Here is a 25,784-nt window from a genome sequence, read left to right as displayed (position 1 = left end):
CTCAGGTCATGATCTCAGAGTCCTGGGATCGAGCCCCGCATCGGGTTCTCTGCTCTCTAGGGGAGCCTGCTTCCTCCTCTCTCTCTGCCTGCCTCTCTGCCTGCTTGTGATCTCTCTGTCAAATAAATAAATAAAAATCTTTAAAAAAAATCATATATTGTACACTTTAAATATTTTACAACTCTGTACATTACACCTGAATAAACCTGAAAACAGTAAAATTTAATAAAAAAGAAGCAAACTGATGGATTCTAAAGAACACTGACATTTTTGACAGTGAAAATTAGACTTATTTTTAAAAGACAGAGATCACAAGTAGGCAGTGAGGGAGGCAGTGGGGGGGGGGGCCTCCCTACTGAGCAGAGAGCCCAATGCGGGGCTCGATCCCAGGACCCTGAGATCATGACCTGAGCCGAAGGCAGAGGCTTTAACCCAGGTGCCCCGAAAATTAGACTTTAACACACATCTAAAGCCTCAAAGTATCTCAAAGTAACATAATAGTTTAAAAAGAAAAAAGGTACAAATAATTAAAAATTAATTAGTTTTGTGAATAATACAATTTGCTGCTTTTCCAGGTGCCAAATAAGAAATATTTGGATCTTGTATTATGAGAATTACTGTCATAAGGCTAGACAGTATTGTAAATATTAACTTTCCATAGTGATGACACTAAAATAACAGGGAAAAAAACTAGCAGCAACTCTTCTAATGACATAAAGTTGGGAAAGAAATTTAACTGTTTTCAGAGTATGAAGAGAGAGGTCTTGTTACCATCTAATATTCAGACAGCTGGAAGAAACTGCAATTGTGACTTAGGCACCAGATGCATTTTTATTTGTTTACAAAATCTCCCCTAAAAACCCTAAACACTTCTAGACTGAAAAACTGGCAACATTAAGAGTGCTTTCACCTTAATAAAATTATACTAAGAAACCGAAAGAAGGAAAAAAAACAGGACAAATGAAACAAAAACCAGATACTTAGTAGTTGTTAAACAGAACATCAGCATATTTTTTATTCAACTTGCTTATTTATCTCAGTGCCTGTTAATATATTACCTGGATCAACCAAAGCTTTGTTAAAGATTTCCTTAAGTTTCCTACTCTTCACATTCCTTCCTTGAGCAAGATTTCTGTACATCTCATAGCCTATGATCATAACACCACCATCTTCTTGCCACCTCTGCAGCATGTAGCTTCTCTCCTGAGGACGTTTCACAGTTGCTAATTCAGAGACCTTTTGTGAGAAAATAAAGATTTTTAAAGGTAGCTATTAGGAATGTATATTCCTATACTGGAAATACTGCATATATGGTATGCATATATGGTATGCATATGGGAAATATGCATAAATGGTAATTAATCTTTTTCTTTTACTATATGAATTTCATGCAGTTATTTTAATAAAAGAAAATATTTAAATTATAATACCTCAAGCTTCTCATCATCTTTTAATCCTTCCTGCCACTTCTCAAATTCATTCATCCAATTCAAAGCAGTATTAAGAGGACAAACCACCAAAGCCGTGCTGAAATCCAATTTGTCGCACAAAAGAACTGTATGAAGAAAACTTACCACCTACAAGAAAACAAATTAAGTTATCATCATCAACTAAAATATCTGAAAAAAGTTAAAACAATCATACAATTTACTAGTTTTGTTTTCTTTTACCTTCAAACAATAAAGCAACCAACCAACGGTCATAATTTCCAAACCAGGCAAAGTATGGGGAAAGAGATATAATATAGACAGAGATATAAAAAAGACAGAGTTTGGGGCGCCTGGGTGGCTCAGTTGTTAAGCGTCTGTCTTTGGCTCAGGTCATGATCCCAGGGTCCTAGGACCAAGCCTGCATCAAGCCACCTGCTCTGCAGGAACCCTACTTTTTCCCTCTCCCACTTCCCCTGCTTGTATTCCCTCTCTTATTGTCTCTCTCTTTGTCAAATAAATAAATAAATCTTAAAAAAAAGATGGAGCTTGATTACATGATGTATGAAGTTCTTCTAACTCTAAAGCTTCATGATCCTATGATCAATAATAACAATAAAAGAAATAACCACACCAAAACTAAGTCCCTAGTCTCTGCACAATGTCCGTCCCTACAAACTTCAGAAACTGCCATTGCCAATTTAGAAGAGTGGTGTTATACAGTATTTTTTTTTTCATTTTAGATTGTTCTGAATTGATATCTTGTGAAGATGGAGGTGGAATATGAGGACCCTAGGCTCACCTCATCCTACAAATACAATAACTATCAAATCATCATAAATATCCCAGAAATTAACCTAAAGACTGGGAGAACAAACTCCATAAGTGAAGGTAGAGAAGAGGCCACATCGAAGAAGGTAGAAAGTACAGCCATGTGGTTTGGGACAGAAACGGATCAAGGCCAATGGGGGGTGGGCAGGGAGATGCAGTCATGGAGAAGGACAAAAGACAGTTTACCACACAGGGTAGCACACAGGAAAAATGAATCCCAAACGCAACTGGCTTGGAAAGTGAGGGGGCCGAATTTGGTGAGTTCTTGCAACCAGTGGAGCTTAAAGTCCTGAGTTTTAAAGGTCAGCAGGCCTGGCCAAGATACAGCCTGGAGGATACTGTGCTGCTCTTGGAGAGAAGGCAAACAGTGCATGAACATATAGCATGGAAACAGTGAAATGAAGGGCACCTGGGGGCACACAGTAGGGAGGGTTTTTGCTCATCTCAGACCACATCCCAGGGAAAGAGCATTCACAAAGAAACCCCTCCAGGAACAAAGAAACCAGTCAATATCTTCTTTCCACCCCTCCCCTCAGCATAAGCACAAGGGCACCTGTGGGAAGCAGAAAAGCACTGACACTTGTTATCTACCTTGTTTATACTAAGCCCCAACTGCCATCATTTGAACAAAAGCACCCCTCTGGGTCATGCTTCCCTTAGTCCCAGGGCAGAAGGCCCTCTTCCCCAGAAGACCTGCCCAAATCCCTGCTCACACCATGTCTCCCGACCTGGAAGTTTTCAGGATCTCAGCTCAGTAGCAGTTATAACACTTTTCATTTCAGAAGTAGACCGGAGCACACCTAGTTAAAAGATGCCACATTCAAGCAAGGAATCACACTGCCCACAACAGGCAAAGAAAGCCTCTACAGAAGGCTTCTGTGAAGGATAAAGCGGCCAGAACAAAATAACAAAGTACACACAGCATCCATTGGAGACACTCCCACAAACACCAGACCCTAGGGATCAGGGGACACTATACGTCATGGCACTACAAAACCTTTTCTTCATAAGGCCATTATTCTAAAGAACAGGAAACCAAGCTCACTTTTCTAACACAGAGAAACACATACAGAGGTATAGACAAAATGGAAAGAGAGAAATTTAACCCAAATGAAAGAATACAACAAGGCCACAGACACATATCTAAACAAAACAGATATAAGTAATACACCTGATAAATAATTTAAAGGAATGATCATAACGATACTTACTGGACTTGTGAAAAGAGAGGAAGACATGAGTGAGACCCCTAACAGAGGGGTAAGAAATAACGTAGCAGAGATAAAAGGCTTAATAAATGAAATGAGGGGTGCCTTGGCGGATCAGTTAGTTAAATGCATCTGCCTTTAGCTCAAGTCATGATCCTGGGGTCCTGGGATGGAGCCCTGTATCAGGCTCCTTGCTCAGTGAGGAGCCAGCTTCTCCGTCCCCCTTCCCTCCCCACACCCACTCATGCTATCTATCCTGCTCACTCTCAAATAAATAAATAAAATCTAAAAAGGGGGGCGTCAGTAAGTGAAATGAAAAACAGGTTAGATGGACTAACATTTCTGTGCTGGAAGAAGCACAGAAATGAATTAATGACCTGGAAGACAGAGAGTAATGGAAAGTAATCAGGCTAAACAAAAGAGAAAAAAAATATTATGCAAAATGAGAAGTGACAGGGAAATAAGTGACTCCATCAAACATAACAAGATTTGTATTACAGGAATCCCAAAGGAAGATGACAGAGGAAAGAGGGCAGAAAATTTATTTGAAAAAAATAATAGTTGAAAACGTCCCTTACTTGGGGAAGGAAGCAGATATCCAGTTCCAAGAAGCACAGAGAACTCCCAACAAAAGCATACCAAGACATACTATAATTAAATCAGCAAAATATAGTGAAAATTTTTTTTAAAAGCAGTAAGACAAAAGAAGAAACTAACATAAAATGAACAACCCATAAGGCTACCAGCAGCTTTTAAAGCAGAAATTACAAAGTAAAAAAAAAAAACTACAAAAAAAAATTACAAAGTGAAAAAAAACCATGTAGAAAACTACATGGAAACAAATGAAAATGAAAACACAATGACCAAAAATGTCTGAGATGGAGCAAAAAAAAAGCAAAGTTACACCAATACTAGCTACCTTAAGAGGCAAAAAATCTGAAATAAACAACCCAATCTTATACCTAAAGAAGCTAGGAAAAAAGCAACAAACAAAACCTAAAACCAGCAGAAGGAAGGAGATAATAAAAATCACAGCAGAAATAAATGATTCAGAAAATAAAAAATAGAGAAGCTCAATGAAACAAGGAGCTGGTTCCTTGAAAAATATCAATTAAATATATAAACCCCTAGCTAGACTAAGAAGTAAAAAGAAAGAAAAAGAAGCATTGACAAGGATGTGGAAAAAAAGGAATCATCTTACACTGCTGGTGGGAAAACAAACTGGTACAGCCACAGTGGAAAAGAGAATGGAGACTCCTCGAAAAGTTAAAAATAGAACTGCCCTATAATCCAGCAATCACACTACTGGGTATTACCCAAAGAGTAGAAAAACACTAATTCATTCAGAGGCATACATATTTTTTAAACATACTATGTTTAAAAAAAGCATAATTTACAGCATCCAAATTATGGAAACTGCCCAGGTATCATACCATTCATAGATGCATAAGGATGTGAGACACACACACACACACACATACATACACACACACTGGGATACGATTTAGCTGTAAATAATATCGAAATCTTCCAATTTGCTACAACATGGATGGAGCTAGAAAGCAAAATGCTAACTGTAATAAGTCAGTAAGAGAAACAAAAATACCACAGGATTTCACTCATATGTGAAATTTAAGAAAAAAATAAATGAACAAAGGGAAAAAAAGAGAGAGGGACAAATTAAGAAAAAAACCCTTACTTAGAACAAACTAATGGTTACCAGAGGGGAGGGTGGTAAGGGGACGGAATAAATAGATATTGGGGACTAAGGGGTGCACTTGTCATAACGAGCACTGAGTGATGTATGGAATTAGTAAATAACTATACTGTATACCTGAAACTAATATAACACTGTACATTAACTGAATGGAATTAAAAACTTAAAAACCAATGCAGGGGTGGTTCAACACCTACAAATCAATCAACGTGATATGCCACATTAATAAAAGAAAGCATAAGAACCATATGATCCTCGCAACAGATGCAGAAAAGGCATGACAAAATACAGCATCCTTTCTTAATAAAAATCCTCAAGAAAGAAAGGATAGATTGCAACCTACCTCAACATCATAAAGGCCATATATGAAAGACTCACAGCTAACCTCATGCTCAATGAGGAAAAAATGAAGAGTTTTCCCCTAAGGCTAGGAACATAACAGGGATGTCCACTCTCACCACTATTGTTCAACATAGAACTGGAAGTCTAGTCTCAGCACAAAAAGAAATAAAAGGTATCCAAATCAGCAAGGAAGAAGGAAAACATTCAGTCTTTGCAGACATGATACTCTGTAGAAAACCTGAAAGACTCCAACAAAAAACTGATAGAACTGACACACAAATTCAGCAAAGTCAGGATATAAAAGCAATTTACAGAACTCTACTCCATGTCTACACACCAACAATTAAGCAGCAAAAAGAGTAATCAAGGAATTGATCCAATTTATGATTGCACCAAAAAACACAAGATAACTAAGAATAGCCTAACCAAAGAGGTATAAGATTTATACTCTGAAAACTACAGAACATTTATCAAAGACACTGAAGAGGACACAAAGAAATGGAAAATTCTCATGGATAGGAAGAACAAATATTGTTGAAATGTCTATATCACTGAAAGCAATCTACACATTTAACACAATCCCTATCAAAATACCATTAGTATTTTTCACAGAGCTAGAACAAACAATCCTAAAATTTGTATGGAACCACAAAACACCCCAAACAGCCAAAGCAATCTTGAAAAAGAAAAGCAAAGCTGGAGGCATCATGATTTCAGATCTCAGGCTGTATTACAAAGCTATAATCACCAAGACAGTATGGTACTTGCCTGAAAACAGATACATAAAGCAATGAAACAGAATAGAGAACCCAGAAATGGAACCACAATATATGGTCAACTGACAAAGCAGGAAGGAATATCCAATGGAAATAAGACAGTCTCTTCAACAAATGGTGCTGGGAAAAACGGACAGCAACAGGCAAAGAATGAAACTGGACTACTTATTTCCACCACACACAAAAATAAATTCCAAGTGGATGAAAGATCTAAATGTGAAACAGAAAACCATCACATTCTTAGAGGAGAAAACAGGCTGCAATATCTTTGACCTCAGCCATAGCAACTTCTTACTAGACATTTCTATAGAGATAAGGAAAACAAAAGCAAAAATGAACTACTGTGACTCCATCAAGATAAAAAGCTTCCGCACAACAAAGGAAACAACAAAACTAAAAGGCAACCTACCAAATGGGAGAAGATTCTTGCAAATGACATATCAGATAAAGGTCTCGCATCCAATATCTGTACAAAGAACTTATCAAACTGAATACCCCAAAAATAAATACTCCAGTTAAGAAGTAGTCAGAAGACATGAACAGAGATTTCTCCAAAGAAGACATGAAAAAATGCTCATCACTCATCATCAGAGAAATACAAATCAAAACCACAATGAGATACGACCTCACACAGGTCAGAATGGCAAAAATTAACAACTGAGAAAACAACAGATGTTGCCAAGGATGTGGAGAAAGGGGAATGTTCTTACACTGTTGGTGGGAATGCAAACTGGTGCAGCCACTCTGGAAAACAGTATGGAGGTTCCTCAAAAAGTTAAAAACAGAACTACCCCACAACCTAACAATTGTACTACTAGGTATTTATCCAATGGATAACAAAACTACGATTTGAAGGGGCACATGCACCCCTATGTTTACAGCAACACTATCAACAATAGCCAAATTATGGAAAGAGCCCAAATGTCCATTGACCTATGAATGGATACTTAAGATATGGTATATCTATATAATGGAATATTACTCTACCATCAAAAAGAATGACACAGGGCAGCTGGGTGGCTCAGTGGGTTGAGCCTCTGCCTTCAGGCCAGGTCACGATCTCAAAGTCCTGGGATCAAGCCCCACATTGGGCTCTCTGCTCAGCAGGGAGCCTGCTTCCCCCTCTCTTTCTGCCTGCCTCTCTGCCTACTTGTGATCTCTCTCTCTCTGTCAAATAAATAAATAAAATCTTTTAAAAAAATGACACATTGCCACTAGCAAGGACATGGATGGAACTAGAGTGAAATAAGCCAGTCAGAGAAAGACAAACACTGAATGACTTCACTCATATGTGGAATTTAGGAAACAAAATAGGTGAATATAGTGAAAGGGAAGGAAAAAAAAATAGGGTAAAAACTGAGAGGGAGGCTGGGGTGCCTGGCTGGCTCAGCTGGTTAAGTGCCTGCCTTTGGTTCAGGTCATGATCCCAAGGTCCTGGGATCGAGCCCCACATCAGGCTCCCTGCTGAGCAGGGAGCCTACTTCTCCTTCTGCCTTTCCCCGTGGCTTGTGCTCTCTCAAAGAAATAAATAAAATCTTAAAAAAAAAACTGAGAGGGAGGCAAACCATACGAGACTTAACTGTAGAAGGTTGTTGGAAGGGAGGTGGGGTGGGCTGGGAGGATGGGCTAAATGGGTGATGGGCATTAAGGAGGGCACTTGTGATGAGCACTGGGTGTTATATGTAAGTGGTGAGTTACTAAATTCTACTCCTGAAACCAATACTACAATAATACAACAATTAATATTTTTAAGTAACTTGAATTTCAATAAAATCTTGGAACAAAAAAAGAACCTTAAAAGCCAAAACAATTGGTTAAAATGGTTAAAAAATTTAAAAAAATAAAGTGTTCTGACTCACTAAATCTGTAATTATTATCTCATGGCTTAATATTACATATATAGGGGCGCCTGGGTGGCTCAGTTGGTTAAGCGACTGCCTTCAGCTCAGGTCATGATCCTGGAGTCCTGGGATTGAGTCCCGCATCAGGCTCCCAGCTCCACGGGGAGTCTGCTTCTCCCTCTGACCTTCTCCTCGCTCATGCTCTCTCTCACTGTCTCTCTCTTCTCTCAAATAAATAAATAAAATGTTTTTTAAAAAAAAAAAAAGAAAGAAAAAAAAATATTACATATATATTCAAAAATATATATACATAAATATTCACTAATGTTGTCTCTGCCACAAGTCCTGCCAATCAGAAATTCAGTATTTTAGTAGTGAAAAATAGTTTATATTCTCATTACTAGAGGATCACAGACTATTAAAAAAAAGGAAGTTCATTTCCACCTCAGAATCTTTGCAGTTTTTACTGGCAATGCCTTGTAACCCCAATCCTTCACCTCATTAGGATCTCCGCTCATAGAGCACCTCCTTGAAGTTGCATTCCCTCTCTATTCTCTTTGAACACTTACTAGCTGAACGTACATATTTCTTATTTGATTAAAATCTCTCAACTGCACTACAATATAAGCTTCCTGAGGGAGGGCTCTTGTTATTCCTGTTTACTGGCTGCTGTATCTCCAGACCCTATAACTTCGCCTGGGACAGAGAATATAATCCAACATATAATTCTGAATTCATGGATGCACAAGAACAGAACACCTTCATGTTCTTACCTGTAAAGTCTTACCAAGGCCCATGCAGTGTGCTAGAATGCATCCTGAACCTGGAGATTTCTTTGTTTTTTTTACAGATTCACAGCAGCAATCCCACATAAATTGAACACCTAAAAATGATAGCTTCACTGAGTTTAAAGATCCAAGTTAAAAATCTTCCTTCACACACATATCAAAAACGTAACAAAAACTTTTAAGAAACAGAATCTTAAAATGAGATAAAGAATCTCTTAAGTATATATGAAATCCCCCCACCCTAAGGTTAATTAGGAAAAAAAAAGATAGTAAACTGAAGCATACAACAGGGCAATTTTCCTTCATTTGTCTATTCTATCACAGCAAACCTTCATTTCCTGGGAAAATCTGAAAAAACATATGAATAATCTAATATACAAATGTTATCTAAAATTTTTTCTAATTTATAGATTCCTATCAAATATTATTTCAGGTTTATTGATTAGGAAAACTACCCAGGAGATAATTTATCATTTCTCCTTTCATTCACTAGTAAGGACTAAAGAAGAAAGGGGGCTCACTACTCAAGGAGTAGAACTGTAGAACTTCCTTTATGAAGTCCTTCGCTTACACACTCAAAACTGACTTACTGATTCCACTTTAACAAGACAGAGAACAGGGATAATTTGGTATCTTTCAAAATACCAATGTCAGAATATTAACAAATATACCTGAAAAAAATGTTGAAACAGAACTTCCTAAAAAAGGCTTTTAGCTAATGGTGGTATCTCTCCCTACCCTGCAGCTGCCCCTACCCAACCATGGCAAACTATATGAAATCCACTTGCAATATGTACCCATTTGTATGTGGCACTTATTTTGTCTCTACAACACTCATTTTCTTTGCAATCATTCAATTGTTTCTCCTCATTTATTTATGAGCTCTACAGGGTACTGAGTTCATGTCTGTTTTGCTCACCAATGTGCCTCTAGTGCTTACCAGAATGTGAGGCACACAGGAGACACCAAATACTGGTAAGACTTAATTAAAAATGCTTTAATCATGGGGCACCTGGCTCAGTTGGTTAAGTATCTGACTCTTGATTTAGGCTCTGGTCTTGATCTCAGGGTCATGAGTTCAAGCCCTACATTGAGCTCCATGCACTGGGGGGAGCCTACTTAAAAAAAATGTTTTCATCATAAAATTGTTTCTTACCATCTACTTGATGTGGTTTCAATTTGATAACCATATTTCTATGAACCTGCACTAAAGGTTCTTTGGTTTCTTCATCTTCATCTAAAACCAACTTGGTTGTTATTGGACACTTGGTGGGTGAAGCATCTTCAATTTCTATCACCTATAAGAAAGGGAATTATAGTTAGCTAACTCACAGAAATCTTTCAAGCAATGGTGGAGTATTAGTGTTATTAAGGGAAATTTTCCGAAATATAGACATATCTATTTATGCACCACACATCCACTATTTTGGTTCAAGTAAGATCAGGACAGAGCACAGGTTAATACATGATTTCCAAAATTAATACCTATATAAGACTTTGAACCACTGTGGAAATATCAGTAATTTAACTCATCAGTTCTCACACACACGATAGGTACAGTTGTGGGAAAACCAGTACTCTAAAATAAACTATAGTACCACCTTACAATTTTTAACAGACACATGGGTCACAAACAAAGATGGTTTTATCTTCCCAGAAGACACATGAAAATGTGCAAGGGCACTTAAGGTTGTCACAATGACTGGTCAGGAGTGGTATTTAATACAGGCAGAGAGGAAAGTAAATACAGATGTTCAGTAACGTAAAAGTCCTAAACAAGAAGTGTTTGACCCAAAATGCCAAACAATTCCCACTGCAAAACAATGTAAATATTTTGTGAAAGGGAAAAACTTTTAGAAACACTGGTTTGAGAACCACAGGCTCAAAAAAAAGTTACAAAAATATAAAATATCCTCTAACTGTAAAAGGGAAACAATAATCTCAGGTTTCTTATATAAGAAGAAACAAATAGATGTGAATACATGTATGTGTATACATTTTTTTGCTGTCTTATCCCAATATCTATCCATTACATAATACACCCAAGAACTGTATAAGGTAGGTACAAATATTCCCATTTTACAAATAAGAAGTGAAGGACACAGAAGTTAAATAACTTACACAAAGTCATACAACTATGAAGTATTACAACACTATGATACCCAGAGGATCAGATATTAGAGTCCTTGCTCTTAAGCACTACACAATACTGCTTTAACAAAGGCAGTGCTTGTCTTAACAAACGACTTTATGATTCCATGAAAACCAATAAAGATCCATTATTTTGTTTTTTATAAGATTCATGATTTTAAAAATACAGACATTATGATCTTTAAGGAATACAATTTACCCAGTATTTCCTTTCTTATTTAGAACTGTAACAATGTACCCAGAGCAGGCTGGGACGACATCAGGTCACAGGAGTTCAGTTAGATAGTTATTAAACCATTCCGAACACCTACAAATCCAACAGGAGATCAAAGAGAAAAGCAGCAATTCTAGGAACAGAAAATCGACCACTTTCTGGAAGGTAGAACGTGTGAAGAAGTGAATCCGAAAAGACGGAAAGATACACTGCGGGGGGAGAGGCTGGCTCCCGGCAAGCAGCAGAGCAACAGAACACAAAATCAGAACTTTTAAAAGTCTGCTCCACTAAGGGACATTGCTCCAGAGGGTAAGCGGGGGTGGAGCCCTCATGAGGACAGCGTGGTCTCAGGTCCCGTGGGGTCACAGAAGGATCGGGGGTGTCTGCATGTAGCAGAGTTCGCAGGTATTAGAGCAGGGAAGCCAGCTGGCTACAGAGACGGAGCCGATGAGTGAGCACCCCCTGGAAGACCACAGCAGCAGGAATCTGGTGGGTTTGGAGACTCCAAACGGGGCTGTGTGGCAGAGAGAGAAACGCTTGGTCACAGGCCAGGTGACATTGAAGCATGCCCAGAGACCAGGGAGATGGGAGTGACTGAGTGCTTTCCTCCAAGGGCGCACTGAGGAGTGGGGCACTGAGCTCTTGGTTTCTTCTAGCCAGAGACTGGGAGGCCGCCATTTTCATTCCTGTCCTCCAGAGCTATACAGAAAGTGTTCAGGGAAAAAAAGCTCCCAAGAGCGAACCTGAGATGACTTAGCCTAGCCCCTGGCAAGGGCAGTGCAATTCCTCCTCTGGCAAAGACACTTGAGAATCACTACAACAGGCCCCTCCCCCAGAAAATGAGAAAGAACATCCAACGAAGACCAAGCTCACTGATCAAGGAGAACAGCGGAATTCCAGAGGAGGGAAAAGCAAAGCATGGAATTCATGGCTTTCTCCCCAAGATTCTTTAGTCTTCCAAAGTTAAAATTTTAATTTAATTTTTTTCTTATGCGAATATGTTTTACTCTTTCCTCTTTTAATGTTTTTTAATGAGTCTACCTTAACAATACTTTTCTTTAAAAAATCTTTTTGAACCTTCATTATCATAGTCATATTTTATCCTTCATTTTAACCAACTTTATTTCTTAGAGACATACAGGGTGTTTTCTTCTAAAAAATTTTGAGATACAACTTCTTCTAATATCAAACCATTCTGAACACCTACAAATCCAACAGTAGATTGAAGAGAAGAAAAGCAGCAATTCTAGAAACAGAAAATCGACCACTTTCTGAAAGATAGGACCTGCAGAGAAGTGAATTTGAAGCACCAGAAGACAGACCACGGTGGGAGGGGCCAGCTCCTGGCAATGGAGCACAAAATCAGAACTTTTAGAAGTCTGCTCCACCAAGGAACATCACTCCAGAGGCTAAGCGAGGGTGGAGCCCTCGTGGGGACAGCATTGTCTCAGGTCCCACAGGGTCACAGAAGGATCAGAGGTATCTGAAGGTAGCAGAGCTTGCAGGTATTAGAGCAGGGAAGCCAGCTACAAAGATGGAGCAGAGGAGTGAGCTCTCAGCTTGGGGTTACCTTAAACTGTGATCCATGGCACAGTCAGGACACTGCTCTTTGAGCAAGGACCCCACAAGTGGCAGATCCAGGGAGACCCCACCAGAAGAGTGGCAAGGATCTGCTGGGATTGGAGACTCCAAACAGGGCTGTGTGCCAAAGACAGAAATACTCAGTCACAGACCGGGTGAGCTCAGAGTGTGGCCGGACACCAGGGAAACAGGAGTGATTGAGATCTTTTCTCTGAGGGCACACTGAGTGGAGCCCCAAGCTCTCGGCTCCTCTAGGCCAGAGACTGGGAGGCCACCATTTTCATTCCGTTCCACCAGAGCTCTACGGAAATCAGAAATCATTCAGAAAACAAAAGCTCCAGAGAGCTAACCAGAGCAGATTACTTAGCCTGGCCCCTGGCAAGGGCGGTGCAATTCCGCCTCGGGCAAAGACACTTTAGAATCACTACACAGACTGCTCCCGCAGAAGATCAGCAAGAAATACACCCAAGACCAAACTCACTGATGAAGGAGAACAGCGGAATTCCAGAGGAGGGGAAAGCAAAGCATGGAATTCATGGCTTTCTCCCCATGACTGTGCACTCTTAAAAACTTAATTAAATTAAAAATTTTTTTTCTTATTCTAATTTTTTTAACTTTTACTCGATCCTCTTTTAACGCTTTTTAACTAGTTTATCTTAACAATACCTTTCTTAAAAAATCTTTTTGAACCTTTATAATTATAGTCATATTTTATCTGTCATTGTATCTAACTTTATCTTTTGCATACACATAGGGTTTTTTCTTCTAAAAAATTTTGGGATACAACTTCTTCTAATAGATCAAAATATACCCTAAATCTAGCAAGGGTTTGTTATAGTCTTCAGCCTGACCAATATCTCTCCACTTTCTTTTTCTTTCTTTTCCCAACCAACTTACCTTATCAACTCCTTCTTTAGAATTTTTTTAAATTTTCATCTTCACAGTCATATTCCATCCCTTCATCATGTTTACCCTTATTGTGTGTGTGTGTGTGTGTGTGTGTGTGTGTGTGTGTGTGTGTGTTTAAGTTTTTCTTTCTTTAAAATTTTGGGAAGTAGTTTCTGTTAAGAGACCGAAATATACCCAAAATCAAGTGGGTATCTCTGTTCTATTCACCAGTCTAATTATTATATATCTTTCTTCTTTAATTTTCTTTAAATTTTTTTGGACTTCTTTTTATCCCCTTTCTTCTCCCCACGATTTGGGATCTCTTCTGATTTGGTTAAAACACATTTTTCTGGGGTCTTTCCCACCCTTTCAGCAATTTATTCTCTCATTCATATATTCTTATCTGGATAAAATGACAAGGGGGAAAAACTCAACACAAAAAAAAGAACAAGAGGCAGTACCCGATTAGGGACCCAATCAATACACACATTGGTAATACGCCAGATCTAGAGTTCAGAATGACGATTCGCAAGGTGCTAGCTGGGCTTGAAAAAGGCAAGAAAGATATTAGAGGAACTCTGTCTGGAGAAATAAAGGCCTTTCTGGAGAAATAAAAGAACTAAAATCTAACCAAGTTGAAATCAAAAAAGCTATTAATGAGGTGCAATCAAAAATGGAGTCTCTTACTGCTAGGATAAACGAGGCAGAAAAACGAATTAGTGATATAGAAGACCAAATGATGAAGAATAAAGAAGCTGAGCACTAGAGAGACAAATAACTACTGGACCACGAGGGGAGAATTCGAGAGATAAGTGATACCATAAGACGAAACAATATCAGAATAATTGGGATTCCAGAAGAAGAAGGAAGAGAGAAGGGAGCAGAAGGTATATTGGAGAGAATTATTGTAGAGAATTTCCCTAATATGGCAAAGGGAATGAGCATCAAAATCCAGGAGGTGCAGAGAACCCCCCTCAAAATCAGTAAGAATAGGTCCATACCCCGTCATCTAATAGTAAACCATACAAGCCTTAGTGACAAAGAGAAAATCCTGAAAGCAGCCTGGGACAAAAAGTCTGTAACATACAATGGTAAAAAATACTAGGTTGGCAGCATACTTATCCACAGAGACCTGGCAGGCCAGAAAGAACTGGAATGATATATTCAGAGCACTAAATGAGAAAAACATGCAGCCAAGAATACGATATCCAGCTAGGCTATGACTGAAAATAGAAGGAGAGATTAAAAGCTTCCAGGACAAACAAAAACTGAAAGAATCTGCAAACACCAAACCAGCTCTACAGAAAATATTGAAAGGGGTCCTCTAAGCAAAGAGAGACCCTAAAAGTAGTAGATCAGAAAGGAACAGAGGCAATATAAAGTAACAGTCACCTTACAGGCAATACAATGGCACTAAATTCCCATCTTTCAATAGTTACCCTGAATGTAAATGGGCTAAATGCTCCAATCAAAAGACACAGGGTATCAGAATGGATAAAAACACAAAACCCATCAATATGCTGTCTACAAGAAACTCATGTAAGACCAAAAGACACCTCCAGATTTAAAGTGACAGGTTGGAAAACAATTTACTATGCTAATGGACATCAGAAGAAAGCTGGGGTGGCAATCCTTCTATCACATCAATTAGATTTTAAGCCAAAGACTATAATAAGAGATGAGGAAGGACACTATACCATACTCAAAGGGTCTGTCCAACAAGAAGATCTAACAATTTTAAACATCTATGCCCCTAACATGGGAGCAGCCAACTATATAAACCAATTAATAACAAAATCAAAGAAACACATCGACAAAAATACAATAGCAGGGGACTTTAACACGCCCCTCAGTGAAATGGACAGATCATCCAAGCAAAAGCTCAACAAGGAAAAAAAGGTCTTAAATGACACAGGACCAGATGGACATCACAGATATATTCAGAACATTCCATCCCAAAGCAACAGAATACACATTCTTCTCCAGTGCACATGGAACGTTCTCCAGAATAGATCACATCCTGGGTCATAAATGAGGTCTCAACCTGTACCAAAAGACTGGGATCATTCCCTGCATATTTTCAGACCACGATGCTATGAAGCTAGAACTCAATCAAAAGAGGAAATTTGGAAAGAACCCAAATACCTGGAGGCTTAAGAGCATCCTACTAAAGAATGAATAGGTCAACCAGGAAATTAAAGAAGAATATTGAAAAATCCATGGAAGCAAATGATAACGAAAATACAACTGTTCAAAATCAATGGGACACAGCAAAGGCAGTCCTGAGAGGAAAATATATAGCAACACAAGCCTTTCTCAAGAAACAAGGTCTCAAATACACAACCTAACCCTACACCTAAAGGAGCTGGAGAAAGAACAGCAAAGAAAGCCTAAACCCAGCAGAAGAGAATAATGAAGATCAGAGCAGAAATCAATGAAACAGAAACAAATCAATGAAACTAGGAGCTGGTTCTTTGAACGAATTAATAGGATTGATAAACCCCTGGCCAGACTTATCAAAAAGAAAAGAGAAAGGACCCAAATAAATAAAATCATGAATGAAAAGGGAGAGATCACAACCAACACCAAAGAAATACAATTATAAAAACATATTATGAGCAACTATATGCCAGCAAACTTGACAATCTAGAAGAAATGGATGCATTCCTAGAGACGCATAAAATACCAAGACTGAACCAGGAAGAAATAGAAAACTCAAACAGACCCATAAACAGTAAGGAGACTGAAGCAGTCATTACAAATCTTCCAAAAAACAAGAGCCCATGGCCAAAGCACTTCCCAGGGAAATTCTACCAAACATTTAAAGAAGAATTAATTCCTATTCTCCTAAAACTGTTTCAAAAAAAGAAATGGAAGGAAAACTTCCAGACTCATTTTATGAGGCCAGCAATACCTTAATCCCAAAACCAGACAAAGACCCCATCAAAAAAGAGAATTACAGACCAATATCCTTCATGAATACAGATGCGAAAATTCTCACCAAAATACTAGCCAATACGATCCAACAGTACATTAAAAGGACTATTCACTATGACCAAGTGGGATTTATTGCTGGGCTGCAAGGTAGGTTCAATATCTGCACATCAATGTAATACAATACATTAATAAAATAAAGAATAAGAACCACATGATACTCTCAATAGATGCTGAAAAAGCATTTGACAAAGTACAGCATCCTTTCTTGATCAAAACTCTTCAAGGTGTAGGGATAGAGGGTACAATACCTCAGTATCATCAAAGCCATCTATGAAAAATCTGCAGCGAATATCATTTTCAATGGGGAAAAACTGAGAGCTTTTCCGCTAAGGTCAGGAACACGGCAGGGATGTCCACTATCAGCATTGCTATTCGACATAGTACTAGAAGTCCTAGCCTCAGCAATCAGACAACAAAAAGAAATTCAAGGCATCTGAATCAGCAAAGAAGTCAAACTCTCACTCTTTGCAGATGATATGATACTTTATGTGGAAAACCCAAAAGACTCCACTCCAAAACTTCTAGAACTTGTACAGGAATTCAGTAAACTGTCAGGATATAAAGTCAATGCACAGAAATCAGTTGCATTTCTATACACCAACAACAAGACAGAAGAAAGAGAAATGAAGGAGTTGATCCCATTTACGATTGCACCCAAAACCATAAGATACCTAGGAATAAACCTAACCAAAGAGGCAATCTGTACTCAGAAAACTACTACATACTCATGAAAGAAATTGAGGAAGACACAAAGAAATGGAAAAATGTTCCATGCTCCTGGATTGGAAGAATAAATATTGTGAAAATGTCTATTCTATCTAAAGCAATCTACACATTTAATGCAATCCCTATCCAAATACCATCCATTTTTTTCAAAGAAATGGAACAAATAATCCTAAAATTTTATATGGAACCAGAAAAAAACTCAAATAGCCAGAGGAATACTGGGAAAAAAAGCCATAGTTGGTGGCATCACAATTCCAGACTTAAGCTCTATTACAAAGCTGTCATCATCAAGACAGTATGGTACTGGTACAACAATACACACATAGATCAATGGAACAGAATAGAGAACCCAGAAATAGACCCTCAACTCTATGGTCAACTAATTTTTGACAAAGCAGGAAAGAATGTCCAATAAAAAAGAGATGGTCTCTTCAATAAATGGTGTTGGGAAAATTGGACAGCCACATGCAGAAGAATGAAACTGGACCATTTCCTTACACCACAAACAAAAGCAGACTCAAAATGGATGAAAGACCTCAATGTGAGACAGGGATCTGCCAAAATCTTTGAGGAAAACACAGGCAGCAATGTCTTTGACCTCAGAAACACCAACTTCTTCCTAGACACATTGCCAAAGGCAAGGGAAGCAAGAGCAAAAATGAACTATTGGGACTTCATCAAGATCAAAAGCTTTTGCACAGCAAAGGAGACAGTCAACAAAATCAAAAGGCAACTGACAGAATGGGAGAAGATAGTTGCAAATGACGTATCAGATAAAGGGCTACTATCCAAAATCTCTAAAGAACTTATCAAAGTCAACAGCCAGAAAACAAATAATCCATTCAAGAAATGGGCAGAGGACATGAACAGACATTTCTGCAAAGACATCCAGATGGCCAACAGACACATAAGAAAGTGCTTCACATCACTCGGCATCAGGGAAATACAAATCAAAACCACAATGAGATACCACCTCATACCAGTCAGAATGGCTAAAATTAAGTCAGGAAATGACAGATGCTGGTGAGGACGAGGAGAAAGGGGAACCCTCCTACACTGTTGGTGGGAATGCAAGCTGGTGCAGCCACTCTGGAAAACAGCATGGAGGTTCCTCAAAAAGTTGAAAATAGAGCTATCCTATGACCCAGCAATCGCGCCTCTGGGTATTTACCATAAAGACACAAATGTAGTGATCCAAAGGGGCATCTGCACCCAAATTTTTATAGCAACAATGTCCACAATATCCAAACTATGGAAAGAATCTAGATGTCCATCAGTGGATTAATGGATATAGAAGATGTGGTATATATATACACACTGGAATACTATACAGCCATCAAAGCAAAATGAAATCTTGCCTTTTGCAATGATGTGGATGGAACTATAGGGTATTATGCTGAGCGAAATAAGTCAATCAGAGAAAGACAATTATCATATGATCTCCCTGATATGAAGAATTTGAGAGGCAAAGTGGGGGGTTTGGGAAGTAGGGAACGAAAAAATGAAAGAAGATGGGATCGGGAGGATGACAAACCATAAGAGACTTTTAATCTCACAAAACAAACTGAGGGTTGCTGGGGGGGACGGGGGGCAGGGAGTGGGTGGTTGGGTTATGGACACTGGGGAAGGTATGTGCTATGGTGAGTGCTGTGAAGTGTGTAAACCTGGTGATTCACAGACCTGTTCCCCTGGGGCCAATAATACATTATATGCTAATAAAAAATAAACTATTTTAAAAAAAAGAAAGATACAATGATTAAAAAAAAGAATTGTAACAATCAATTACATAATATTCACCATGGAAATTTTCAAATGTAAGAAAAAGTAGAACAGCATAATAAACCCTGTTCCCCATTATCCAACAATATCAAATATTATCAACTTCTGGTCACTTTTTTTTTTTTCACTAACAGCCTCCTACTCATTCTCCAACTCCTCATACTCCACAAATGATTTTGAAGCAAATGTCAGAAAGCATGGAATTTCATCTGTAAATGTTTTTAAATGTCTCTTTAAAAGAACACTCTCTTTTTTAAACTGTAACTACAGGGGCGCCTGGGTGGCTCAGTGGGTTAAGCCGCTGCCTTCGGCTCAGGTCATGATCCCAGGTCCTGGGTTCGAGCCCCACATCGGGCTTTCTGCTCAGCGGGGAGCCTGCTTCCTCCTCTCTCTCTGCCTGCCTCTCTGCCTACTTGTGATTTCTCTCTGTCAAATAAATAAATAAAATCTTTAAAAAAAAATAAAATAAACTGTAACTACATTATCGTTACTGGATATAAACAATTATAATGTAAGTCACAAATTTGTGGTAAATTTCCTGGAAACTGCACTTACATACAAATGCTAATGATATAGAAATCAAGATTAATACTAGGTTACACCATGGTGGAGTATAAATACCATGGACCATTTTGATCCAAACTCCATTTTAACAAGTTACTTAAACCCTCTTAGCTTCAGTTTTTTCATCTACAAACTGGGAAAGATTATACACAGCCCTTATGTTGTTGTTGTGGAGATTAAATAAGACAATCTATGCAAGGTAACTGACAAAGACTAAATATTCACTAAATTTTTATAGTATTCTAGTTTGGATTGTATCCAAGCTTCATATCACTTGGGTAAATCCATTAAACAAAATCAAAAATTCCCAAATGTCTTGTTCTTTTTGCAAGATGTAGCAGGCAGAATCATAAAAATGGTTCCTAAGATCCCATCCTCTAGTGTACACATCCTGTATAGTCCAATGCCTTTCATTGTGGTTGAGATCTGTAAATATGATGGGATATCATTCCCATAACTGAGTTAGTAATCAGTTGGGTTTGACTTAATCAGAAAGAGGGTTCTCCTAGGTGGGCCAGAGCTAATCAAGTCTAGCCCTTTAAAAGACTGAAGTGTAAGAAATCCTCTCTTAACAGTCTTAAAGCGATTTTGTAGAAAAGTGTCTAGGAGCTAAGGACCTCCATGCTACAACTACAAAAAAACTGAATTCTGACCAAAAAAAGGAGCTTAAAAGGGACACAAAGTCTTATATGAAAATCTGAACTCTGGGTAACAATTTAGTATCTACTCAGTGAGACACTGAGCAGGTTACCCAGTAGAGCCATACTCTCGGTTAAGCCACTCTGAAATTCCTAACTTATAGGACTATGAGATTATAATGTTGTCTTGTTTTAAGAGGATAAGTTTTTGATAATATCTTAACGCATCACTAGAAAAATAATACACATCGCTGTAATTAAGACCTTGGGACCATATGTTCATTAGTGATTTGCATGATATTTTTGTTACTAAGTGATGTCTTTGGATTGAGAATTAGTCAATCTTCATTCTGAATATAGGAGGAGATAATTTATCTTTCTCATCATTATTTTCACCATCATAAGTGTACTCTTAATTCCTCATCCCCTATTTCCTCCAAACCCCTGCCCACCTCCCCTCTAGTAACCATCAGTTTGTTCTCTATAGTTAAGAGAGTCTGTTTCTTGGTTTCTCTCCTCTTTTTTCCCTTTACTCTTCTGTTTTGTTTCTTAAATGTGACATATGAGTGAAATCACATGGTATTTGTCTTTCTCTAGCTGACGTATTTCGAACAGCGTTATACTCGCTATCCCTAGCATGTCATTGCAAATGGCAAGATTTCATTCTTTTTATATCTGAATAATAATCCATGTATATATATAACACTTTTTCTTATCCACTCATCTATTAAGGGACACTCAAGCTGCTTTCATAGTTTGGCTACTGTAAATAATGCTGTAATTAACATAGGGGTGCATGTATCCCCCTGAATTAGTGCTTTCATATTTTGGGGGTAAGTACCCAGTAGTGTGATTCCTGAATCATAGGGTAGCACTATTTTTAATTTTTTGAAAAACTTCCATACTGTTTTCCAAAAAGGCTTCAACAATTTGCATTCCCATCAACAGTGCAAGGGGGGTTCATTTTTCTCCACAGCCTTGCCAATCCTTTTGTTTCTTGTGTTTTTCATTTTAGTCATCCTGACAGGTATGAGGTGATATCTCAACGTAGCTTTGATGTACAGTTCCCTGATGATCAGTGATGTTAGGCATACTATAATGCAAAGTTGTTGAATCACTACATTGTTCACCTAAAACAACTAAAACACTGTGTGTCAACTATACTTTAAAAAAAATACAAAAAGGGGAGCCTGGGTGGCTCAGTGGGTTAAAGTCTCTGCCTTTGGCTCAGGTCATGATCCCGGGGTCCTGGGATCGAGCCCCACATCGGGCTCTCTGCTCAGCGGGGAGCCTGCTTCCCCTTCTCTCTCTCTGCCTGCCTCTGCCTACTTGTGATCTCTGTCAAATAAATAAATAAAATCTTTAAAAAAATACAAAAGGGATTTAACAATAGTATGAACATACAGAATAATTAACAAACATGAAGGTGGCAACTGAAATTATAAACCTACAGAACAGAAAGAAAAAAGAATGAAGAAAAATGAGACTAGGGATTTGTGGGACACCATCAAGTGGACCAACATATACATAATGAGAGTCAAAGAAGAGAATGAGAAAGGGGCAGAATGATTATGTGAGGAAATACTGGCCCTAAACTCCAAAACATTGAGTGAAGCCCAGAATCTACAAATCCAAGGAATGCAACAAACTAGAAATGAGATAAACTAAAAGAGACCCAGACTGAGCACATTATACTCAAAGCTCTGAAGGCCAAAGACAAAGAGAATTTTGAAAGGAGCTAGAGAGAACCTGTCAGATATAAAGATTATCAATAACATTATCAGCTGACTTCTCATCAGAAACTTGGAGGCCAAAAGGTGGTGTTACAGTATTTTTTAATAGAATTTTTTTAAAAGAGAGACAAGATTGATTGATTGATTTCTTAGAGTGAGCGAGAGCGAGCATGTGCGAGGAGGTGGGGTAGAGGGAGGGAAAGTCTTAAGCAGACTGCATGCAAACAATGGAACCCAATGTGGGTAGGACACGATTTCATGATCCAGAGATCGTGACCTGAGCTGAAACCAAGAGTCGAATGTTTATCTGACTGTGCCACCCAAGCACCCAGATAATATATTTTAAAGTGTTCAAATAAAATAATTGTCAGCTGAGAAATTCCTAGCAAACAAAATATCTTTCAAAAAAGAGGGAGAAATTGAAACATTCCTAAATTGAGGGAGTTCATTAAAACTAGACAAGGAGGGTGCCTGGGTGGCTCAGTGGGTTAAAGCCTCTGCTTTCGGCTCAGGTCATGATCCCGGGGTCCTGGGATCGAGCCCCACATCGGGCTCTCTGCTCAGTGGGGAGCCTGCTTCCTCCTCTCTCTCTGCCTGCCTCTCTGCCTACTTGTGATCTGTCTGTCAAATAAATAAAATCTTTAAAAAAAAAAAACTAGACAAGAAATGCTAAAGGAAGGCGTTCAGGTTAAAATGAAAGGAATGCTATATAGTCACACAAAAGATGTATGAAGAAGTAAGTATCTATGGAAAAGATACATATAGGGGAAAATATAAAACCCACTACAATTGGAATTTTGGTTTGTAACTCTAGGTTTGTTCTCTATGTATTTAAAGGACAAAAGCAAAAAAGATATTTAGAATATGTTACTAGGCATAAAATGTATAGAAATGTAATTTGTAACATGAGAAACAGAGCTATAGAAAACTACAGCTTTGTATATGATTCAATTAAGTTCATATCAATTCGAAACAGGCCATTATGACATTAGGATATTTGATATGATATTTAATACCATGATAATAACCATGAAGAAAATATCTAATGACTATACACAAAAATGAGATGGGAGTCACAATGTGTCCCTGTTTGAAAAAGACAAATAAAAAAAGAAGGCAGTTGGGGCGCCTGGGTGGCTCAGTGGGTTGAAGCCTCTGCCTTCGGCTCAGGTCATGATCTCAGGGTCCTGGGATCGAGCCCCGCATCGGGCTCTCTGCTCAGCAGGGAGCCTGTTTCCTCCTCTCTCTGCCTGCCTCTCTGCCTGCCTGTGATCTCTGTCAAATAAATCAATAAAATCTTTAAAAAAAAATAAAATAAAAAAAAAGAAGGCAGCAATGGAGAAAATGATGAAAAAAAGCAGTAAGACAAACAAAAGGTACCAAAATGGCAAAAGTAAATTCTTACTCATCAATACTTACTTAACATACAGATGGATTAAACCCTCAATTAAGGGACATAGATTGAGAAAATGTATTAAAAGATGATGTAAATGCTGGTCACCTACAAAAGATTCAACTTAGATTAAAAGACACAAATAAGCTGAAAAAGAAAGAATGATAAAATATATTTCATGAAAACTGTAACTAAGAAAGCAGGGGTGACTACACAGACATCAGACAAATGGACCTTAAGTCAACAAACTATTTTAATTGGCAAAAAGATACTGTACATTGATAAAAGAATCAATTTATCAAGAAGATAGAACACTCATAAATATAAATGCACCAACAACAGAGCACCAAGATATATGAAACAAACACTGACAGAATTAAAAGGAGTTCTATAATAATAGTTTGGAGACACAAACACCCAACTTTCAATAATGCATAAAACAAGCCAAAAAAGATCAGTCAGAATTAGAACTTGAAAACATGATAAAACAATTTACCATAACAGATATATAGGTAACATTCACACAATAGCAGGATACAAATTTTCACAAGTATATGTGAAACATTAAAAAAGACAAACCACATGTTGGGGCACAAAACTAGCCTTAAAAAATTATAAAGGACTGAAATCATAAAAAGTATCTTTTCTGCTCAAAATTGAAAGAAGCTAGAAATCAGTAACAGAAGCAAAACTGGAAAAAATGCAAATATGTGGAAATTAAGCAAGACACACTTAAAAAAAAAACAGGTCAAATAAGAAATCACAAAAAAAATCAGAAAAAACTATCAGAAAAATGAAAACAAAACTAACAGACACATGAAAGGATGCAGAACATCACTTATCATCAGGGAAATACAAATCAAAACCAAGATGAGATACTACCTCACACTTGTCAGAATGCCTAAAATTAACAACACCAAGCTAAAACAGGTGTTGGCGAGGATGCAGAGAAAGGGGAACTGTTTTGCACTTGGTGGGAATGCAAATTGGTGTAGAAACGCTGGAGAAAATTATGGAGATTCCTCAAAAAGTAAAAAATAGAACTACCATACAATCCAGCAATTGGACTACTAGGTATTTACTCAAAGGATACAAAATACAGATGTGAAGGTGTACATAGCCAAATCATGGAGAGAGCCCAAATGTCCATCCACTGATGAATGGCTAAAGAAGATGTGGTATATATATACAATGGAATATTACTCAGCTAAGAGAAAGAATGAAATGTTGCCATTTGCAAAGACATAATGTAGCTAGAGCATATTATGTGCAATAAGTCAAAGAAAGACAAATACATTTCACACATATGTGGAATTTAAGAAACAAAACAGATGAATATGTGGGAGGGGAAAATAAAAAAATAAGGAGAGAGGGAAACAAGCCATAAGAGACTCTTAAAGAGGGGAGCCTCAGTGGCTCAGTCACTTAAGCATCTGTCTTCAATTCAGCTCAGGTCATGGCCACAGGGTCCTGGGATCAAACCCTGCATTGGGCTCCTAGCTCAGCAGGGAGTCTGCTTCTCCTTCTCCCCCTGTTTATGCTTTCTCTCTCTCTCAAATAAATAAATATTATCTTTAAAAAAGAGAAAGAGAGACTCTTTAAGATAGAGTACAAATATCTGGGGTGATGGATGGAGGCGTGTAGGGGATGAATTAGAAGGATGACAGGTATTGAGGAGAGCACTTGATATGAACAGCATCGGGTTTTGTATGTACGTGCCAAATCACTTAATTCCATTCCTGAAACCAACACTGTACTCTACATTAACTAGAATTTAAATAAAAGTTTGGGGGCACCTGGGTGTCTCAGTGGGTTAAGCCTCTGCCTTTGGCTCAGGTCATGATCTCAGGGTCCTGGGATCAAGCCCCACATCGGGCTCTCTGCTCAGCAGCACGGAGCCTGCTTCCCTTCCTCTCTCTCTGCCTGCCTCTCTGCCTACTTGTGATCTCTGTCTGTCAAATAAATAAAATCTTAAAAAAAATTTAAATAAAAGTTTGAAAAGAAAAAAAAATAAAGTAGAAAAATAAAAACATCAAATACCTTAAATATACATTTTTCAAAGAAATTATACAAATGGCTGATATGCATGTGAAAAACCATGTTCAACATCATTAGTCATATAGGAAATGCAAATCAAAACCATAAGACTTCACTTCACATCCACTGCCCCAAAAAAAAAATAAAAAATAA

The 25,784-nt window shown here is 38.1% G+C and overlaps 1 protein-coding gene across 5 annotated transcripts in view; it reads right to left on the bottom strand.

Moving 5' to 3' along the window:
- The window catches only part of LOC111160945 (ATRX, chromatin remodeler), a 298,603-nt gene that overhangs the window by 115,539 nt on the left and 157,280 nt on the right, over window positions 1–25,784 (bottom strand). For all 5 annotated transcript variants that reach the window (XM_022524346.1, XM_022524345.1, XM_022524347.1 and 2 more), the window contains 4 exons: window positions 10,087–10,228; window positions 8,916–9,025; window positions 1,431–1,577; window positions 1,059–1,236 (listed from right to left, as the gene is read on the bottom strand). In XM_022524346.1, coding sequence (XP_022380054.1) covers window positions 1,059–1,236; window positions 1,431–1,577; window positions 8,916–9,025; window positions 10,087–10,228 — 577 coding nt within the window. The remainder of the gene's footprint in view (window positions 1–1,058; window positions 1,237–1,430; window positions 1,578–8,915; window positions 9,026–10,086; window positions 10,229–25,784) is intronic.

This window comes from Enhydra lutris, unplaced genomic scaffold, assembly GCF_002288905.1.
Source record: "Enhydra lutris kenyoni isolate GAN:26980312 unplaced genomic scaffold, ASM228890v2 scaffoldscaffold79, whole genome shotgun sequence".
NCBI lineage: Eukaryota > Metazoa > Chordata > Mammalia > Carnivora > Mustelidae > Enhydra > Enhydra lutris.
Note: the sequence above shows the minus strand (reverse complement) of the source record. Positions and strands in the feature narration are given on the sequence as shown.